We start from the raw sequence: 22395 nt of genomic DNA, 5'->3' as shown, positions 1-22395 counted from the left end.
ATTCAGGCTTATGGGTCAATAGCTCCCAGGTCTGAGGATGGAACTTCCCTTGTGCAATGGGATAACCATTTCCATACTCCATTCATTTCGCACAAAGACTGCTTGGAGACTGTGGTTATATAGTGAATATAACTGGCCTGACAGTCCATGTTTCATGCTATTAATGAGGCATTCCAGGATATTATTGGGGCTTATCGATGTAGCGTTCTTGGCCTTGAACTGTGCCTTAAGAACCCATTCGGTATTAATAGTAGGAGGAGTTATGGTTATGAGCATTTCCTGAAGGATGTCGAGGGGGAGGGGTTAAAAATGGACCTAAATTTGCTGGCCGGTGGATTTGCTATATCTTCTGTCTAAGTACAGGTGGTTCTGTTTATAATTAATTCAGTATGCTGTTGTGTATTGCCTTAGAAGTTGCAGGCATAGAAAGCTTTGTGATTGTCCCTGGCTTTGAATGCTATTTTTGCAATAAACTTGGCTTTTGTAGACTTGATTTGTCATGATTTTTTCCCTTTTGTTGTACTGCCTATTAACGTTTGGATTACACCAGGGTGGCTTGATTTTTAAGTTGATCCTGCACTTGTTATGGGTGGGTACAGCTATCTGTGTGCAACTGTTAATATGATTTAACAGGGTTTCCATGAAAAATCCCACATAGGCAGTGGTGTTCTTAGGGTTTAGTGGGCTTGGAATTATGCTAAGATGTCAGTTAATTTTAGGAAGTTTGCCTTGTAATAATTCCTAAAAATTCCAGAGTTAGCTGAGGTTCCAGGTTTTATTTTTATTTCAAAGGAGACAGCTTTTATGGTTTGACCTGACCAGTGAGAACAGTACACTATGGCACTATGGATTGTAGAATGGTCTTCCATGTTTATGAGGACAAGGTCAAGGATGTTTGCACCCTAGTAGGTGTACAGACAAGTTGGTCCAGAGTATTTGTGTTTACAAAGTTGGGGAATTTATGGGTATGCATATTAGGGGTTGTTTATGACCCAGTCTTAGTAAGGCATTTAAAGTCGCCCATGAATATGGTGTTGGGTTGAATGAGGTGGTGCTCCAGTACATTTAAATAGAGTTGATGAGTCATGGAAGGGGACCTAAAGCTTGCAAGGATGTGATATGGGACTTTGTCTGTGGTAATCTGGACATGGAGAAGCTCAAGAGCATCATCCTCATTGAACAGCCTTAAGTTGTGTACATTTTTGAAGTAAACATCCCTTCCTGTGCAGCAGGTGGCCTCAATGGGTCTAAGTTTACTGACCGAATGTTCAATTCCATGAACCTCCGATCATCGAACATAAACCATCTAATTCTCATTCATCATACGTTCACTTCAGCGAATGTATTGCATTGGGAAAGTACACAGTTGGGTACATTTCCCCATAAAACACACTGGACTGTTTTAAACCCACACAGGTCAGGAGGGTGGCTGTGCCCCCACCTCCCAATGTGGGGCTCTCACCCCCCTAACTATATATATATATATATATATATATATATATATATATATATATATATATATATATATATATATATATATATATATACACTTCAAGATCGTACTTCAGTGTGGAAAAGGGCAAATTTCCTCTTCCATGACCTTTTCCTCACTGTAGTGTGATCTCAGAGTTGATATATATAGTTAGGGGCGTGTGGGAGGCACAGCCCCCCCCCCAACCTGGGTGGGTTTAAAACAGTCTGGTGTATGTTACAAGGAAATGTTGGCCAACTGTGTAACACATTTGCTGAAGTGAACATTCGATGAATGAACGCTTGGTGGGATGTGTTCGATAATCGGAGGTTCATGGAAATGAATATTCGATCAGTAAACATAGACCTAGTCTAGATATGTGGAAGGCGCTGTAGCCCTACACTGCCAGAGTGCTCTCCCCATCTTTAAACCAAGTCTCAGTAACTGCACAAATGTCTACATTCTCCAGAGTGAGGACAGCCTTCTGGTTGTGTAATTTCTTGTTTAGACTCCTGGCACTGAGCAGTAACACCTTAGATTGTCCTGTGGTTTTGCTACATATGGAAAACAGACATTATTGTACCACTCATGCTGAGATTCAAACTAGTTTTGGAAAAAAAATATTCACTCAGTATCTGCAGTGCCATACCTTACCTCAAGATCGGATAATTGAGAAGGATTTCCCATTTTTTAAAGATTTATAGAGGCAGTGGGAAAATGATAACAGTGTTGAGCACCTTACTGCCCCCATTTAAAGGGCCTGTACTGACAACCACTGAGCTGCTAGAATTAGAGGGAGAATAACTAGCCAAACTTTTAGTTATACATAGGGAATTAAAGAGATCAGTCTTGAGGGAATGAAAACATAGGTAAGTGTGCAAGGGGAGGATTATCACTACAGCAACTGAGGAGAAGACTATAGAATAGAAGAGATGCAAGGTGAGGCTTAGAAGATGTTTAAAACCATAAACCAAATCCTAGCAAGATTCTACTGACTGGGTGCCCTGAAAGAAATTCAGAAATTTTTGTACTGGCTGTCCAAAATGTCAAAATACAGCTCCAAACCTTGGCTTCAGGAACCCCCATAAGCCAATGCCTATAATCAAAGTTCCTTTCTAAAGGACTGTTGGACCCCTAGTGAGATCCAACCTATGGGTTCCATTACATATATGTAATTTCAGATTATAACACTTACTTCCTAGAGGTGACTCATCTTAGAAACGCTAACATTGTGTTGTTTTTCACCAGAAAAGATATATCCAAAGGAATACTTACAGACCAGTGTACCTCTTTACATTTGACATTGTGTGCCATCTCTTTCTGTATTACAAAGTGAATTATCTTAGAACCTCATGCTATCCACTCCCAGACTGATGGTCTTGAAGAATGTTTTATTAAGGTTTTTAAAACTAAGGAAGTTATTGGGAAAGATGAAAAGCATCAGGATCAACTTTTGCTATGTCTCATGTTTGCTATTTGAGCAGTACCTCATGTCTCTACAGGGCTTAGCCCCTTTGAACTTTTATACAGTAGACATCCTTGGGAGCTACTGGACATTGCCAAAGAGATCCTTTTTAAAGCATTATGGAGCATTACATCTGTCTAGATGGCAAACTAATGGCAATAATACCAATTGTGTTTCAATATACAGAGATGGCACAAGCCAGCCAAATGGGAATATATAACAGTAACACCCAGAACAAGGAATTCCAGGTAGTGGGCCACGTTTCAGTTCTGGTTCCTACAGCAGAAAATAAGTTTCTGGCCAATGGTATGGACCTTTTCAGGTAATTCAGAATGTAAAATGACTAACTACAAAGTTAGGTGAGTGGGGGAGACAGACAGACATGGAGCAAATATGCAACGTAAATGTTTTAAAAAGTTGCTATAATGAATGAGCCAACTGAAGTCAAGGACAGTGAGTACGCAGAAAGGCTAATAACGGGTGGTGAGTAATAACCATACCTAAGATAACTTAAGGAAGACACAAACACTTCCTATACCCCAAAAGCAAGCAATAGTGGCATAGCCAGTGCTAGGTACCTATGAAACCAGCGTCTGCAGAAGGCCCCCAAATTTCTCCGGATCTCCAATCAGATACCATGGGTTTCTGTTGTGTCCTGCTCTGACATTCAAATGATGCCAAGAACAAAGCAGACTGTCGGTTTACATTTTTTTAAATTTCTTCCACTGAGGAGATGATGTCGTCAGCAAGAAGCAGTAATTCATCAGGTTTGCTTCAGTGACGTAGTAACTTGGATTGGTCATGGTTCAGAATAGTTTTTCTTTTTTAAGGAATAAAATGAGTAGGAAAGGAAGGACATGAATGGTCAAAGTAGAGCTCACAGCACTTCTGCATCCTTGGAAATCTACCTTTAAAAAGGCACATGCTGTGAGCATTTTTACCTTTACACGGGGTAATTCCAGTAATGATTGCTTCTTTGGGCTGCAATTTATTGCAGGAGTGATCATGCGAGGAACCAATGACAATGGTGAGAAAGTTAGGGAAAAGAAATCCAGGACCCCCAGGTGTTTCTTCTTTTTCAACTGTCCCTTTTAAGGGCACCTAATTTTAAAATGAGTGCAAACTCCCTTTTTAGGACAATTTTCTTTTTCAAGAGATCTGTAGCGAGGGACATCTGTAGTAACTCCAGAAAAAGATAAGTTGCTGTTTTTATAAACTTATTTTTGGGAGAATGTACTTTTTCATATTTTTAGGGAAATGGATAGTTACTTTTAGTATTGTCCAGGCGTCTTCTAATATGGTTGAGCGATTGGGGGGACAAGTGTAAGAATATTGCTGAATGCTTGAATTTTTTATTGGTTTGTGCAAGCAGTGTTTAAAATGTGATTTGATGCCTTTGCCTACCACTATTTTTGTGTTTTTACAGATTTCTTGTGTGCATGTGTGGGGGGCGGAGAGTGGAAGAGATGTGAGAATATTGCTGAATGTCCAGATTGCTATAAGTTTGTAAAAGCAGTATTAAAATATATCCCTGATTGTATGCCTTTCTCATACCATTACTTAAGGCTTGATCCAGACTTCTTGTGCTAAGTGGCTGAGACATGGGAAAGGAGTTGTGAGACTTTTGTTGAATGTCCAGATTGCTATAGGTTTGTAAAAGTGGTATTAAAGTATGTCCATGATTTTATGCCTTTGCCCTTCCATTCTACATTTGTACATGCAACTTTTTGTACTAAGAAGATTGGGGGGGTGAGAATATTGCAGAATGCCCAGATTTTTGTTTGCAAACGCAGTACTAAAAATGTGTCCCTGATTATCTTTTTCCTATTATCTTACCATAACTTTTGGTTTGGCCCAGATTTTTTGTGCAAACAGGATGATGAATGGGGGGGGGGGGGGGATGTGATTATTGTAGAATGCTCAGACATTTATCTAATATTTTTGGCCTGTCTTTTATAACAACTCTGGTGGTGTTGCAAAACACTGATGAATGAAGTGACACATTTTTCAACTTCATATCCTTTACAATACTAATGAAGGTGATTCTAGTATCCTTGCATGTTTATAAGAGAAATATTTAAAATCTGTCTCAGGCTTTACACTTTTGTCTAGAATTCGTGTGCCAAAAGGTGGGGGAGGGCGGTATTGTGAGAATGTCATAGTATGTCTAGAGGTTTGCTTGCTGTTTTTGGTCTGACTATTACAGATGTGGTTTTCTGGCTAAAAGACACATACTTGCACACAAACATACAAGACCTATCCCTGACCCTAACTAACTCACAAACACATACAATCTCACCCCCACCAACCCCACTCTCATGTCTCAATAAAACATAACATTGACATTTGCACTGCTCTTCTATCCGTACCATCAAAATTAAACACCCCTGTGTTTGTCAACCAAACAAACATTTGACAAAACGCAGGGGAACCATGGCATGGGATATAATTCTCGGGGGCTGTTGCTTTCAAAATGTGAAACATGTTCATTAATTTTTTTCCCTATACAAAAAGCTATTTAATATATCATAAAGCATTACTGTAGCTATTTTCTAAGAGCAATAATGTACTCATTGGGGTGTTATAGGGAAATAATGGACCTTTGAAGTGTAAGCAGACCTGGTGTCACACTCCTGGATGGTCTCCGCTCTAAACTAGCTACATAGCACATTATGTTCCTGCATTGTAACCCCTAATAAGATTTATATTCTGCTCTTCTGAACTGCTTTATTGTGTAAAGAGATCACAGTATCCCAACTTCCACTATAACACCCATTCGTTTTCATTCATCTTCCCAAGTAACTGCAGAAAAAAAAGCCACTCTTGCTTCATGTTCATGCCCGATAAAAAGCATTAAACATTTTAGTTGCTTTTCTCTTGCCTGTTTTTTTACACAGTGATCTACTGGATACAAAAAAAATTGTATAATACTCCAACAATGTATTCTAAAACCTTGAAAATATAAGTGTGTTAATTGGCAGCACCATGTTTTAAGATTTGTAGCTTTAAGTTTACATGTGTATATCTGTAGTTGCATTTTAGGGCATATATTTGAACACAATACAATTTAAATATATTTTTACATATGGTATTCATACAAATCTCTTCACTGCACATTTTAGTGTAATTTGTTTTGCTCTCCAATTATCATAATACAGTCTGAAGATCTATCATCACAAAACATTTCCTTTGCTGCATTTTGATATTTCTGCCCTGTTATAAGTATGGATATATACAAGCTGGCAACACAGACAGAGCTAATTAATGTGGGTAAAAGGAATTAAAGCTGTAACAGATGAAAATACCCTGTTCATATTATAACAACTGAATTTAAATCAAAGTGAGTTTGGCGTGATTATCTACAAAAAAGAACTTTACTTACCCCAAATTGCCATAAACACTGCAAACACTAATGTTCCAAAGTTATCAAATATGCATAATTTCTGTAAAGCAAACACAAAAAATATAAATTACAACACTTGGACCAAGACAGCACTATATTACTAGTTTAAGTAACTGTACACAGAAAAGATGAAGGATAAAAGCTATAACAAATATGTCATGAGTACCATTTTAGTGCTGATTCTTCACATCGTAATTAATGTTTTTACTGAAGGCACCTGTTCTGTAAGTAGGATTTAGAAACAGTTTAAACATTATGTGGTTCATGGACACAAGCAGGGTATTAATTGTACTTATTTATTTAACATTTATTAAACGGGAAAGTCCGCTTTGGAATGAGCCAATTTTCAGCAGAGGCCCAGGGAGAAAAGCTCCAGATGCATGTCTTTGTAATATGGGAGGTAACCGGAGCAAATCCACATGAGCGCAGGGAGGACATGCAGACTCTGCACAGAAGGCACCGCAGCCAAGAATCGAACTGGAGAACCTCTTGCTGTGAGGCGACAACCCTATCACTGCACCACTGTTTGTTGCAGATATTCTTTAAGCAGCATATTCAAAACAGAAGGTAATATACAAGTTACTAAATACAAGGTTAATGATTCAGAAATACGGTGTCTCTCCAGCTTACTCTTATGAAATCAGCAAGTATAAATTGGTAGAGCACAAAGGAAAGTGTAATCACTGGGAATCAAGCCAAAACTGGGTCACCTGAACCAACTTCATTCACCCAATGTAATGCAGGAGACTGCATGGCAACTCGTATGGTTTCACTTTAGCAAATGGCCTTTCTAAATGTTCAAACTAACGAGTCAAAAGACAGAACACCGAGTGAATAATATTGTATAAAATGCAATAAAAATAAGTATGGACAACACACACACACGACAAAAAAGAAAAATGTTCCAATAAAGCTATTTACTAGATCTACATTCCTGCCAGTAAACAACGGACCAATCTTGTGTGACAATTTGAATTTGAAATACAGCAGCTTGACAAGTATTCTGACAGTTGTCCAGAGTTACTAGCACAATACCTTAAACTTGTTTTGGAACTGATTAGTACACAATTTCAACATTTCTATATGTACTGTTTTGGTGTCATAGTAGTTCTGTGCTCTTATATAATTAATCCATATGCCAAACTGGACTTGTGCAAATCTTTAAATCTTCAAATTGGTGCAAATATGACGGCCAGCTGTTAGACTTCAGCAGTTCAAAATTAAAAAAAAAAAAAAGATCAACTCTTTGCAGTTATTCACTGTAATTATGTGCAGAAGTTGTGTTTATGATATTCTAAAAAAACACAAGCACCAATTCATGACAATTCATATCCTACAATATGCTCCTTATCCACTCCTATAAAATGATTTGCAAAATGTCACAGCTCTAGTCAGAACCTCGCTCCCCCATGTCACAGAACAGTTCTGTGTTGTTAAAATAGGTGTACTGTCTGACAAAATTGGAAACAAAATGTCCAGTCAGGTAAGCACTATAATATCAAATATTGCTTTATGGAATTGTTATAAATATACACAACCACGGACATCACACACACACACACACACACACACACACACACACACACACACACACACACACGTGCAGACACATATTCACTGACTATTATTTTCATTTCTAACGTACAATATTTGAAACACAAAGATACAAACAACCTTCTTCTTCTCTTTCGGCTGTTCCCATTAGGGGTCACCACAGCGGATCATCTGTTTCCATTTCTTCCTGTCCTCTGCATCTTGCTCTGTCACACCAACCACCTGCATGTCCTCTCTCACCACATCCATAAACCTTATCTTAGGCCTTCCTCTTTTCCTCTTACCTGACAGCTCCATCCTTAGCATCCTTTTCCCAATATACCCAGCATATCTCCTCAGCACGTGTCCAAACCAACACAATCTCGCTTCTCTGACTTTGTCTCCAAACCATCCAACCTGAGCTGACCCTCTAATATACTGATTCCTAATCCTGTCCATCCTTGTCACACCCAGTGCAAATCTTAACATCTTTAACTCTGCCACTTCCAGCTCTGACTCCTGCCTTTTTGTCAATGCCACCGTCTCCAACCCATACAACATTGCTGGTCTCGCTACCCTCTTGTAGACCTTCCCTTTCACTCTTACTGGTACCCGTCTGTCACAAATCACTCCTGACACTCTTCTCCACCAATTCCACCCTGTCTGTAACTCTCTTCTTCACCTCTCTTCCACACTCACCATTACTCTGAACTGTTGATCCCAAGTACTTAAACTCATCCACCTTCACCAGCTTTACTCCCTGCATCCTCACCATTCCTCTATCCTCCCTCTCATTTACACACATATATTCTGTCTTAGGCCTGCTGACCTTCATTCTTCTCCTCTCTAGAGCATATCTCCACCTCTCCAGGGTCTCCTCCACCTGTTACCTACTCTCAGTACAGATCACAATGTCATCTGCAAACATCATAGTCCTTGGGGCCTCCTGTCTGATTTCGTCTGTCAACCTGTCCATCACAGTTGCAAATAAGAAAGGGCTCAGAGCTGATCCTTGATGTAATCCCACCTCCACCATAAACGCATCTGTCACTCCCATTACAGACCTCACCACTGTCACACTACCCTCGTACATATCCTGTACCACTCTTACATACTTCTCTGCCACTCCCGACTTCCTCATACAATACCACAACTCCTCTCTATGCACCATATCAGATGCTTTCTCCAAGTCCACAAAGACACAATGCAACTTCTTCGAAACTTCTCTATATTTCTCCATCAGTGCTCTCAGAGCAAATATGGCAACTTTAGTGCTCTTTTCCGGCATGAAACCATACTGCTGATCACTAATCATCACCTCCTTTCGTAACCTTAACAAAGATACAAGCAAAGCATCCTTTAAAATTACAAAAACATACAATACAAAATAATAACAGTAAAAAATAAATAAACACAGAGGCTACAAGCTAAATGCAGTAATGCCCATCATACAATAATGAGTGAATAAATGAAAAACATTTTTCTTTGCCTCACCGTTTTTATTATTTGGGTTAAAAGTATTTTATTCCATCTGGAAACAATACATTGTTGCATCATCTACTTTACCAGCTCTCTTTCCAAACTAGCACCTTATGACAGAATATGACAACCTCATTACCATCACTCTTTATAACAGTGTAGAATATCTGGCTAAAGGCATAAAGATTTACTGTAGAAAATTAAATGAAAATGTGCACTGATTAATCAAATTGGCATTTTTTCATTATTGTCAGTAGCATAGGGGAAAAAAGCCCTGCCTATGGCCCAAGGGACTTTAATTCGAATGATAGCTGATGTGCTATATGGTGCTGGCAGAGAAGGATGTGTCTGCCCATGTTAGGAGAATGGTGGGGTACAGCCAGCCAAACTGTTGCTGCACAGGTCCTTCTGGAGGAGAGGCTGGAATGCATATAAATGGCCTAGAAGCAGGTGTTAGGCTCACCAAACCAGAAAATGGATGATAGTCTTCAAAGTGGGTATATAGGAGGGTGCACCTATATAGAGAAGGATCTGTGAGCCTCTGAGGCAACACTGATCACTCATCTCTTCCAACCCAGGGAGTGGAATTATGTCACTCAAATGCTGTAATTCCCAGGATATTAGTGAGAGGACAAAGTATCTTCATGGCTGTCTGAAACATGTCCCCCCACCTGATTATAGCTTTGGAGCTGAGGAATGAATGGACTCCATCTAATTTGGGGAAGGCATGATGGTCAGCAAGCATGGGGCAATAATCACCTAGAAAAAAAAATCAGAGTTTTTTATATAGACAACTAAAAAGGGAGAGTGTTTTAGAAAAATAATATAAGACCTTGATTATTATCACACCTAGGCATTTTACCAAGATTTCTATGTCCTAGAAACTTTGAATTTTATTGATATTTGAAGTTGCTGGAAGAAAATTATAACACATCTGAGAAATTATACAAACCATATGACGCATATTTACATCTTGCAAATTATAAAACTATAATTCACACTACTCAAATAAATGTGTTTGCATGGAAATAATGGTCCGGTGCAAATGTGGCATCATATTTGGAATAAGTTTGCTTGTATTAAATTATTACAAGGTCTCAGTGATGATATTTACAGAAAGTATATAGTATATCCTTTCTGCTCTAATGCTATTGCGCAGAATAATCCTGTAAAATAGATCCTGATAATTAAAATAAAAAAATAAATAAAGAATGTGATTACCTATGTTAGCTTATAGACTGATTCTAACGTTTCAAAACCAAAAAAGAGCTATCCAAAGTGGTAGCTTTGACAATATATACAAATGAAAAACTAACACATTATGATTTTACATAAAGATGTACAAGCAAAGTAGGAAGAGGCTGTTTTTTTTTTCTTTGTTTTTGTGCCTAACTTGTACAACCTGTCTTCCTTTCATTTTTGCACTGAATATTGATTAATGCCACTGTTATTCATTTTAAATTACATACATACATAAAGGCAGAACAAATGAGAGGCAAAATCAAACAGGGTTCCTATTATATACTCGAAGAGGCGTTTCTTCAAATGCCTCTTCATTGGCCTTTAAATAACGAAAACACAAAACAACGAACGGTCATATAAGCAATTTCTTTCCCAGGGAAAGAAATTGCTTGGCTACCTCTATTTTGCCATTTTCTCCACTGTAGTGTAATCTCGGAGTTGGTATATTTAGTTGGGAGGGTGTGGTGGGCCCCCACTTTGTAGTGATGTGGTTTTGTTTAGGGTAAGCAATTTATTTCCCAGGGAAAGATATCGCTTATATGCTCGTTCGCTGTTTTGTGTTTTCGTGGTTTACAGGTCAAGGAAGAGGCATTCGATGAAACGCCTCTTTGAGTATCTAACATAGACTTAATCAAACATGCTATGGAATTTCTACTGCTATACTGAATAATTAAGGAAATTAATATGTTTCCTTAATTAATCTTCCACAGCACTGTCAAAGGCTGATTCATTTCATGTTTGTAATAATGTGTAATTTCTGAAATCATATTTATTTATTTATACAGTTTGTTAAATGGGGTAGATCACTGATTTCATCGGACCAATTTCAGTCTCAATCTATAAATTTCAAATGAAGAAAAATAAAATTCCTGTATATAGGAGCTGCACACCCACAAACCAAGGCTGTCATTAATTTTTGTGGTGGCATTTTATGGATGTACAACCACATTCTGGTTAAAAAATATGAGTACAGTAATACCGAAGAAGACTTCTCTTTTAAGCCTGAGACTGATAAATCTTAGGAGTAAGGGAATATTTATTTTATTTTATTTAGTTTTTCACTGGGATGTGTTTGCTGATCATAACAGACTCTTTGCAAGCACAGCCCCGGTGAAGAAATTCAGTAAAAAATAAAACAGAACTAATTCACAAACATGGAGAAATGACAAAGATAGAGTCCTGCAGACAACTGAAACAATGTGGAAATATTAATAGAGTAGAAAAACAAATGTGTACTAATTTTAGTAGTAAATATGGGAGCTAAGCAATAGGTGGGAACAGAGGGTGGACGTATTCTCTTACCAACAATACTGCAGAACTTCGGAGTTAATAGAGTCACTGGGTGTCAGGCTTGTTTCTCTGCAAAAGTGCTTGCTCACTTTTTTAACATTTTTTGCAACCGATATTACAGGAATATTGTTCTTCCGTGATGTTACTGGGTGCAGTGTTATCTACACTTGGTGCACTAACACAACTCCACTGCTCACAATTATTGTTGTCTTATTCTTAGCTCACCACTGACTAAGAAGGGGCAAGGTAATAAACAGTGAAGTCTCTCATCACTTGATTCCAAAGTTGAAAAACATCTGAAAGCTTACATTTATTAAGAAGTTGGTCTTTAGAGAATATGGTCTCATTAAACCACTTTATTATGATTATAACAGATTAAAATGAACTTTAAGTCATTATGGGAGCCATTCTATTTACAACAAAATCCAGATTTGCCCAAATGTCCAATAAGACCACCATCACAACAGTATAAATGACCACGTAGTAAGCGCAGGACATCTTATAATTAAATGTGCCAAGAAGCTAGAAATTAGATATAAATAGGCAAATACTGTAATAATGAAAACTTAAACACTACTCTGTGTAAAGATGAGAAAAAGAAGTAAAACTGCATTCAGTCAAAGAGGACCAGAGGATGACTACATAAATTACATACATTTGACCAAATAAAGCCAGCTGTAAAGTAAGATGATGTAACCATAGTCTTCTGGAAGTCACAACTGCACAATATGGGGCTAAGGAATATGATGACGAACATTTAGTGTTAATGGAAGTTTGTCAACACAAATTCAGTGGAATGAGCCAACTGAGTGAAATCTACACTCAAACTCCAGGGTGCTAGGGGATGGGGATATCCTTTCCTCCCTATATACAGTGGACTCAGAGTGAAAAGAGGGAGAGTAGACAGTCCCATGTTATGGGAAAAGGGAAGGCTTTGCCCCATACAAAAAAAAAAAAAATTAATGACAACTTGAATGTGGCTTTTATGTTATTTTTGAGATAATAAATCATATTCACTGCAACACACTTTGATAAGTCCACCCACAACCATGTTTATTAACTTGATGTCTCTGCAAGAGCTGCTCAGTGGCATACAGGGATAAAGTCCTGCTCAGGCATCTGTAGGAGTTGGCAATGGAGGATAGGAGTGAGTGGCTGCTGCCTGCTCACTCATACTAGAGGGAAGGCAGGTGGTTCTGGCTTTCCACATGGGTGACACATAGCAAAAGCAATGAATGGCTACCCTAAGGTCTATCCAGCCAGTGCTGTCAGATGCAATCACAATGTGAACCAAGGGAAACCCCTAGTGGGCTGCTACGGCAGTGCTAGGAAGAGTCATTACAGGGGAAGGAGTAAGACTGACAGACATGACCACCAAGACTGGCCTGCTCCCTACCACTCAACTCTTGCTGCAAGCAGCTAAGCTCATTTAGGATTCCAGGGCAAGAATAGATGGACTGTAGGGCTTGCTCCTGCATGGGGAATCTGTGTCTGTCAACCACAGAAAGGGTTGACTGACTGGTGGTAGTGGAGTCATTGGGCTTTGTGTGGTGTGTGTGTGTGTGTGTGTGTGTGTGTGTGTGTGTGTATAAATGTATGCAAAATATAAATACACACACACACACACACATATATATATATATATATATATATATATATATATAAATATATGAGTTAACTTTAGTTAACTGACAGCTCACTCCATCGAAACCAACTTCACCGACACGGCAGAACATCGACAACGGGAGAGCCAACATTTCCCACACGGTAAATAACCATTTGGCCATCCCAAATTCAATAACTACCAGTAAAACAAACCCACCGGTGTGGGAGGCTATGCCGCCCCCCCACAACTCCCTTTATAAATATTCCAACTCTGAGAATGCACTGCTGCGGGGGTAAGGGGCAAAGTTCAGGTTGATGGCCAAAAGGTTACTTACTGTGTGGGAAACATCAGCTCTTCCGTTGTCGATGTTCTGCCATGTCGGTGAAGTTGGTTTCGATGGAGTGGGCTGTTGATTAGCTAAAGGTAACCCAAAGATATATATATATATATATATATATATATATATACACACACACACACACACACACACACACACACACACACACACACACACACACACACACACACACACAAAATGATCAAGCATTCAAAACATTGACCATGGTTAAGCCCAAGACATAATGACTGAAAGTTTTCAATGTGCAATTATTATGAATACTGCTGCTACTTCTGAAATATTAAGAAATAAAAGAACATGTATTTTAATGTGAAAACACGTACAGCTTTGCCCCCATACCACCTGACTTTAATACACCAACTATACAATCACACAATCTCCATAAAAGGGCAATCAGACCTAGATGGTGCATAAAAGTTGATCATTCAAACATTCAACCAAAAGTGCACCTTCATTTCATGAATGATTATTTGAACATTTTACCAAACACACTGCACCTATACATTACAGACAATTACAGATAGGGCTTTATGTCAATAAATAATTATGCATTTCAGATTTTTACTTAAGAATGCATAGCAGTCATCAGGGCCACTGGAGCTTGGGTTTAAAAAGAAATATAGTGCTCTTGTTAGACTGAACAGGAACAGATGACTTGTCTCAAAACAAATGTGAAAAACAGAACATTTATAATTCCTAAGCTTGAACATAAACTCAAAAAGGAAAACAGGGAATGCAAGCAAGTTCCAGAAAAATTCCAGAAAAAAAAGAGCGAATCAGGCTGAGTGGAGTATATGACAGAACTGTTGGCAGCATGGACTGGGTTATAACTAAGCCATATTAAAACTGAGCTGGCACACAGAATATTTTGGAAAGGATCAGTGGTCGCAGTCAGGTAACCTCACCATATTTGTTGAGATTTTGAGTATAAGACTAAGTACATTATTCCAACTATATAACTATATTAGGTGCATTGTACTTCAAATAAACATCTTATAAGTTTATCATGGTAGCAACCTTACCACATTAAATACCACATTAAAATAATGCCCTTAAAATAAGTCCTAATATTATCCCAAGAATATGAACTCCCCCTGTTTATCAATATCAGTAAATAATATATTTTCTATTTTCAGCTATGACCAGATATTAAGAAAGTTCTCCAAAAAAAAAAAAAATACATTACTTTCTTCCAAAGTAATCTATTGCACTTCTACAAATACATTCTTCACAACATGATGGTTGGTAGGGTCCCATTCAGAAGCTTGAATCTTCAGAAAGTCGAATCTCATATGGTCAAGACCATATGATTGACTTTCCGAAATGCTGAAGCTTCTGAATGGAGATAGCAGTACAGTGGGGATCAGGGAAATCTATCCTTTTCCCCACTGTAATGTGATTTCAAAGTTGGTATATATAATATGATGGAGGTGTGGGGTGCAGGCTGGGCTTGCCCCCTTGCAAAAACATAGACTTTTTTTTGTATTCTGAAGTTTAACTTTTTGAAAAGTCGATCCTATGATCTTTATCATAAGAAATTCGACTTTTTGAAAAGTTAAGCTTCTGAATGGGATCCAGTGAGTACATGTGATGCCTAGTACAGCTGCAAATGTTCTGGTTTAGTACCTTGGTTTTCAATGTTAATTAAGTCTCAAAACAATAAAGAAAGAAATGCATTAAAATTCTATGTCTAGTCTTGTGTTCCTTTCCAGAATGGTAGTTTTGTGAAGCTGTGAAATTTTACATACTACAGGAATTTGAGTGTTTATGCTGAGTCTGTGAAATCGCCTGGGTTTCCTCTGGGTGCTCCTGTTTCCTCCCACATCCCATAGACATGCTGTAGGTGGATTGGACACTCTAACTTGGCCCTAGGTGTGAGTGCGTGCGTGTGTGCCTTCTGTGGAAGGTTGGGTGCTGGGCTGGCAACTCAACACCGTAAAACTTCGCTGCCAATCATGAGCGAACAGGTGATCTGTTGTGGCAACCCCTAACCGGGAAAAGCCGAAAGAAGAAGAAGAAGATGCTGAGTCTGTGAAAATCTCAGGTATGCATGAATGTTTGGGTCTATATTCGGCTACTGAAATAAAAATAACTTGAACAGTTAAATGTAGAATTGGAAACAGTCAAAAGGACATTTAGCGAACATCGACAACATCAAAAATAAATGAATCGAATGGCCATAGTTGGCCAACAACCAGGAAGTAACATGATGCATACATTAAGTGAAGGGAATCCTTTTAAATTTGCCCTATTCCACACTGTAGTGCAATCTCGGAGTTGATATATATAGTTGGGGGGGGGGGGGCAGAGCCCCCGCTTGGTTGGTTGTGTTCTTGACATTGGCCAACTATGGCCATTTGGTGACTTTATCTTCATTGTTATCAGTGTTTGTTAAATGTCCATTTCACTGTTTTCAGTTCGACATTTAGCTTTTCGTGTCCTTTTTATTTCGGCAGCGGAACATACACCTGAATATTTACTGAACTTCTAACATTACCTTAAGCATACTTTGCAAAAAAAAAAAAAAATTAACCATGAATTTATTGATATTAAACAAGAAGCAGCTGAAGCTGGCACCTTCCCTCACAAAGCACAGCAAAATCATTCTCAATACACACGTTTTGAAGCACGCACTGGAGATCCTAAAACAGACTTATTCTAAGGTCATGAACCAATAGATGAGTTTGTTTTTGCCCAATGCATACAGCAGTAGAGATGTTGTGGATGATGGACGTTTAAGGCTATAGAAATGGAGAAAAAATACTCTGGTATGCTGGGAACAGATGAGCAACTGCAATGTGTAGGGCACCTGGAATTAAACTAGACAAAAAGTTGGTTTAAATAATTTCTTGAGGTTGGAATCTGAGGAAGTGTTAAATACTGCATGAGTTTTCAGTTTTCACGAGTTAGTCAGAAGAGGATTGCGTACACTACTTTCATTATTAACAGATGTTAGGAGTGATCCCTACCACCCATCTCTTGCTGCAAAGAGCTAAGCTCATTCAGGATTCCAGGGCAAGAATAAATGGGTTGTAGTGCTCGTTCCTGCCTGGGGAATTGACTGAGTGGTGGTAGTGGAGTCACTGGGCGTTTTGTGTGCGTGTGTGTGTGTGTGTGTGTGTGTGTGTGTGTGTGTGTGTGTGTGTGTGTGTGTGTGTGTGTGTGTGCGTGTGTGTGTGTGTGTGTGCACGTGCAAATGTTAATACAACAGCAAGCAGGGAATTTAGGGAGTTGAGGAGTAAGGCAGTGGATGAAATTAGGTAAACTTGGGTCAAAGACACAAAACAGGAAATGGATGGCAAGAGTTGGAGATGTGCATGTCAGCTATCAAGATATGCTACAAAGCCCAAAAAATTGAAATACTTTCCTGGAAGTGCTTGCACATTTTTTTTTTGTTCAATAGTAAGACTGTGAGGGAAGTTCCTCAAGTAAAACCATTATATTGAAGGGTTGATATAGGGGCATATATATATATATATATATATATATATATATATATATATATATATATATATATATATATATATATATAGTTTCAGTGACTGGCATGGCAGTAATGGTTATTGAGTCACTTACCTTCACAGCATATGACAAGTTAATACAGGTGATCAAAATGAACATGTTTTAGTGAATATAACAATGACAGTGTTTAAAAATAAGTGGAAATCTAAAACTGAATTGAGTACTTCTACTATAATACAGATGCCTGATAAAGTGAAAAAGGGGGAAGGTTTACCAGTGAACAAACATTCATAGGAGAAGTCTGCTTTTATACGGTTACCCTGGTAGATCTACAAGGAAACATCATAACATAAGGTCTCAATATAAATATGAATCTTAATATTTATGACAACTTGAAGAAGTGGAAAAGGGGGAAGGCATGTCAGTAAACAAACATTCTTAGCATAAGTTTCCATTTAGATGATTACTATCAGAGCACTGTAAGTTAAGGTCTTAATATAAATAGGAATCTTGATATTTATGATAATTTTTGGATTTTTGTGGTCAATCAAAATAATTTTTGTTAACCAATCAATGGACTGATCAGGAAAGACTAGAGACATAACTGAGCAGGGCTGACTGCTTAAATTGAAGGTAAGGTCTCAAAAGTAGAATGAATTTATTGATGTCTGGAAATATTATCAGAATAAAGCACACTAGCTGGATGGGCAAATGAAGGTTTATGCAATGAGATATGAGATATCTGTAGTGAAAAATCATGTTGAGAATGTGTGTGTTCTTAGGTTCTCTTTCACATTTGTTTGCTTGCAGCTGCACTCTAAGTGCAATGGTGGTGTAGCAGTCAACACTTTTTGGAGATGGGAGTTAATGTAAGACTAGACTGCACAAGTAGGCTTGTACCTGCTGATGCTGATATGTAAATACATTAGAGGTTATACACTGTAAATAACACAGTAATGAGAATGTTTGCTTTGAAGGAAATATAAGGCATATTACAGCCTTGGTTTACAAATCAGGCTGTCACCTACCCGAGGAAACAACTATGAATGTTACATGGAAATGCTTCTGATTAAATAAACAAGCTGTAGGATTTCTGTGACTTTAAAATTTAAGACAGTTTACTTTAGGACATAAAAATGTAAATATGTATATATGAAAAAAAATGAGAGTAGGATGCACATTCAAACAGTAACATGGCTGAGCTGGCCTCCTCTTTAGCCTTGTTACTTGGAGGCATTCACTTTTTTCACTTACCAGTTAATATACAGTACAGCCTACCAAGCTGCTCCATGTCCTTTTGGAGACAATAATATAGTGTATGCAACATTTACCCATATTTTATGCACTTTCCATGTGCCGAGGCCATTATGTTTAGCCATTTCAGGATGTCTGAACACTACGACGCATTTTATTAAAGGTATAATAATAAAGAAAAAACATGACCTTAAAAGTCTTTTCCATCTGACTAAACCCTCAAAAGCAGAAAATGATCTTTTCTACCCCCCCCCCAATGTTATCTGCTATTCAGTTTTTTTAAAAATGTCACATTTTCCCTTCTCCAGGAGGGTCCATTACCTCGGAACCACAGTAGAGCTGAGATGAGCTCCTCATCATGCCAGTCAAGAGTCCAAATCATGAACAATGAAATTATGTTTTCTCAAAGGGTAAGGCTTGTAATGTCATGACTCTCCAATAGATAAGCCTTGACTGGTACACAAAGATGGCACACACAGGAGGTATCTTCGTGAAGTGGTCACTAAAGCAGAATTTGGAACACTCGGTAATTGAGAAAAGATGTTTTAAGATACAAAATAAAAAAAACAGTCTGCCACTAATAATATCGACTAAATATGTGCAAATTAGCTTCATTGCCATTTCTAATTAACTACAAGTTGCATATTTACCTTGGATGATTCACATGTGATGTTGAGCATCCAGTAAGTACATTCTTTGTCACACTGCGGACACATTATTATATTGCCACCAATATCAGCATCACAGGTTTCCAAACTTAAAAATAAAAAAAAAAAAATAAAAAAATATTAGAAAAACAATTTTTCTTAGAGTGAACCATGATGAAACAGTGCAAGAAAGAAATATGGATTTAACTGTTTTGAACAAGGTAGAATGCATAGGTTCTGGTACTACTAATGTCCTGAGCAGTTCTGGGCAGGAGAAACATGCCAGTCTTCAAATGAGAAACATATTACCTTCTTCACTCACTAGCTTAGTTAATGCCAGCTTTTTATCTCCAGGCACATCTAACATTTTTTTTTGTCAAAGCCCATTCAAAGACAAGACCCAGGAGAAAAAAACATCAACAAATACAACCCAAATAGCATTAATTTTGTAGCATGCAATGCTTACATACAAGTTACAACAGTTATATAACCAATGGCTGGAATCATAAGTCAAATTAGTGAATAAAAAAAATACAATGTACATACATAGAGACAGGTACATACATGAATACTGCTGAGTGCCTAAATACAGTCTTAGATAGAAGATTATGATTGGGTCCCTGATTATAATAACTTATGTTTTTGAGACATGGGTATCATAGCTTCATAGATGGTTAATAGACATGAGGTCTATGAGACCACTGAGAAGCCTAGTCCACCTTCTCGATTGCTTTGGAGCACTGTCCAGTTAAGTGAGATGCTTGGAGTCACGCAAAAAGCAAATGAAGACAGTGGAAAGCCCTGTACTAGAGGAAGCAGCTCACAACAGCAACACTGACATCCATGTTTTGAACACATAACATCTAAGTTAAGATCAGAGAACCTGCTCATAATTCTTTGTAGTGCATGAGGCTTTACTTTCTTCTATATATTAAAAAAGATTGAGAAAGAAAAGTGTAGAAGCACTAAGTGTATTACAGTTTTGTAAGCTGCAACACACTTAAGCAGTGTCACACAGAAAGCAACCACCCCACAACAGGAGTGAAAAGATGAAAAAGCTTTTAAAGCTCTTAAAATCTTCATTCACAACAGATGTTAAACAGCTTTGAAAGCTGTTTGTGCTTCCAATCACTCTTCTACAGGTATAAAACACAAAATCATGCGCAGGGTACCAATGGCATTGAAGATTCAACAGTACAAATAGTAATTCAGCACAGGTCCACTTAATTTCCACTGAAAAACAATCCACATGAAGGAAAAAGTAGCAATTTATTTGTACAAGTTAGCGCTTTCACCCGAAGGCTTCTTCAGACTTACAAAGACCTCCATTACAATTATTATTTAAATAGTCAATATAAAAGCGTAATTGGTCAAAGCTCTTAACCTCATTAAAATATATAATTAATTAATCAAAGCTACGCAAATTCATCATCCTAAATTGTTGATTTAACAAGTAACATCAAACATTAGTAAAATACAATATATATTAAAAATGTATAAAATCTGAATGAACCATAGTTATTTTTACTACAAAGACAGTATTAAATATAGTATAGCGTGGATAGAGATATGCTAAGTAGATCCAAAACAATACCTGGCCTAACACTCTTACTATGCCTACACAAAAAACTTAATGTGTAACAAATGGCAGTATATAAACAATATAACTAATAAACAAAACGAATATTAAAAACAAATATTAAAAACATTATATGCATATAGCTAATGCTAAATATAAAAAAAGAACAGTGAAAACACTAATGACACAAATGACAAAAATCTCATGTCTTGGGTCTAAAGCATCTCTTATTCCGTAGTGCAGGTCTAATCTGTACCTTGTCATTCAGTCCAGGGGGTTTATCTGCTTTACATCTTATGATCCATCTCATCTCACATTCCAAGGTGTAATTCACTAAATCCCCCCCTCTCTTATTCTCTAAGACCTCCTGAATGACGCAGAACACAAAAGAGTGTTCTTGACCTGAGATTTTATTGTGTTTTGCCAGGGCATTGAACTCTGAACCTATTCGTATATGATACAGGTGTTCCCTGATTCTCTCTTTAAGGGTCCTATTGGTTTTCCCTATATAAAAAGAGGGACATGCCAAACACCTAGCTAGGTATATCACATTCTTACTCAGGCAATTAGTACCTGTACTGAAAGAGAATTCATGACCAATAGTGGGATGTAAAAAAGTCATTCTGGTGTCTATGCAACTACACTGATTACATTTGCCACATGGTACTGTGTTATGGTCGAAACAGCATCGCTTGACTCCATTCATAGACATCCTTTGCTGACATAACATATTTCTAAGATTTGGTTTATTTTTATATACAACAGATGGTTCTGAACCTATAAGCTTATTGATGTCATTGTCCAATTTAAGTACTTCCCAATGTTTAAACAAAAATCCCTTAATGTGTTCTGTATCTTTAGTAAAGAATAAAAGAGCCCTAACCACTGCAGGTGTAGTCGGTTGTATAAAAGATGGCATTCCACTGTTTTCCGAAAAATACGGTCTAGCTCTCGTAGATCTGATTTCACATACTTCTAAGACCATCTTATCAAATACATTCTCACTATAGCCTCTCGAAAAACATTGTTCTCAGTTTGGCTAATTCCTCTTTATAACCATAATCACTGGGATTGAGCCTTGAAGCCCTCATAAATTGTCCTTTCATAACATTATTAAATACATATCTGGGGTGCATGCTATGCCTGTGTAATAAGGCATTCCTATAGCATAATTTCTGATGTATCGATGTATTTAAAAGGCCAGAGGGAAGTCTTACAATGCTTACATCAAGATAGGAAACAGCGCATGATTTTGTGTTTTATTCTATTATACTTTTTTGCTCTTGCCGCAGGGACCGAGCTCCGTTGGCTTGGTGGTGTTGTTGTGTGCTTTATCTACTCTTCTACAGGTGTTGTTAACTGCTGTTAATGCTATTATACAGGACTAGAGTTTAACTGCAGTGAGTGGCACTTTTTCTGATGTCAGAATGTTGCGTAACAATCCTGACATAATCATGGTGACTCCATACACTACATGGTTATTTTATAGTGATCAATTCACAATACAAGAAATACAGAATAGGTTTAAAGATTTCTGTAAATTATTCAGAATATACATATATATTTATACTACATATATATATATATATATATATATATATATATA

At 37.6% G+C, this 22395-nt stretch overlaps 1 protein-coding gene across 1 annotated transcript in view; it reads right to left on the bottom strand.

Annotated features, from left to right (window-relative positions):
* The window catches only part of ANO6 (anoctamin 6), a 1522803-nt gene that overhangs the window by 513243 nt on the left and 987165 nt on the right, over positions 1-22395 (bottom strand). The window contains exons 9-10 of the mRNA XM_044061996.1: positions 19214-19319; positions 6319-6379 (exon numbers count right to left, since the gene is read on the bottom strand). Of these exons, the coding sequence (XP_043917931.1) occupies positions 6319-6379; positions 19214-19319 (167 nt within the window). The remainder of the gene's footprint in view (positions 1-6318; positions 6380-19213; positions 19320-22395) is intronic.

The sequence above is a fragment of the Protopterus annectens genome, chromosome 2.part1 (genome assembly GCF_019279795.1).
Source record: "Protopterus annectens isolate FY-2018-M chromosome 2.part1, PAN1.0, whole genome shotgun sequence".
Classification (NCBI taxonomy): domain Eukaryota; kingdom Metazoa; phylum Chordata; order Ceratodontiformes; family Protopteridae; genus Protopterus; species Protopterus annectens.
Note: the sequence above shows the minus strand (reverse complement) of the source record. Positions and strands in the feature narration are given on the sequence as shown.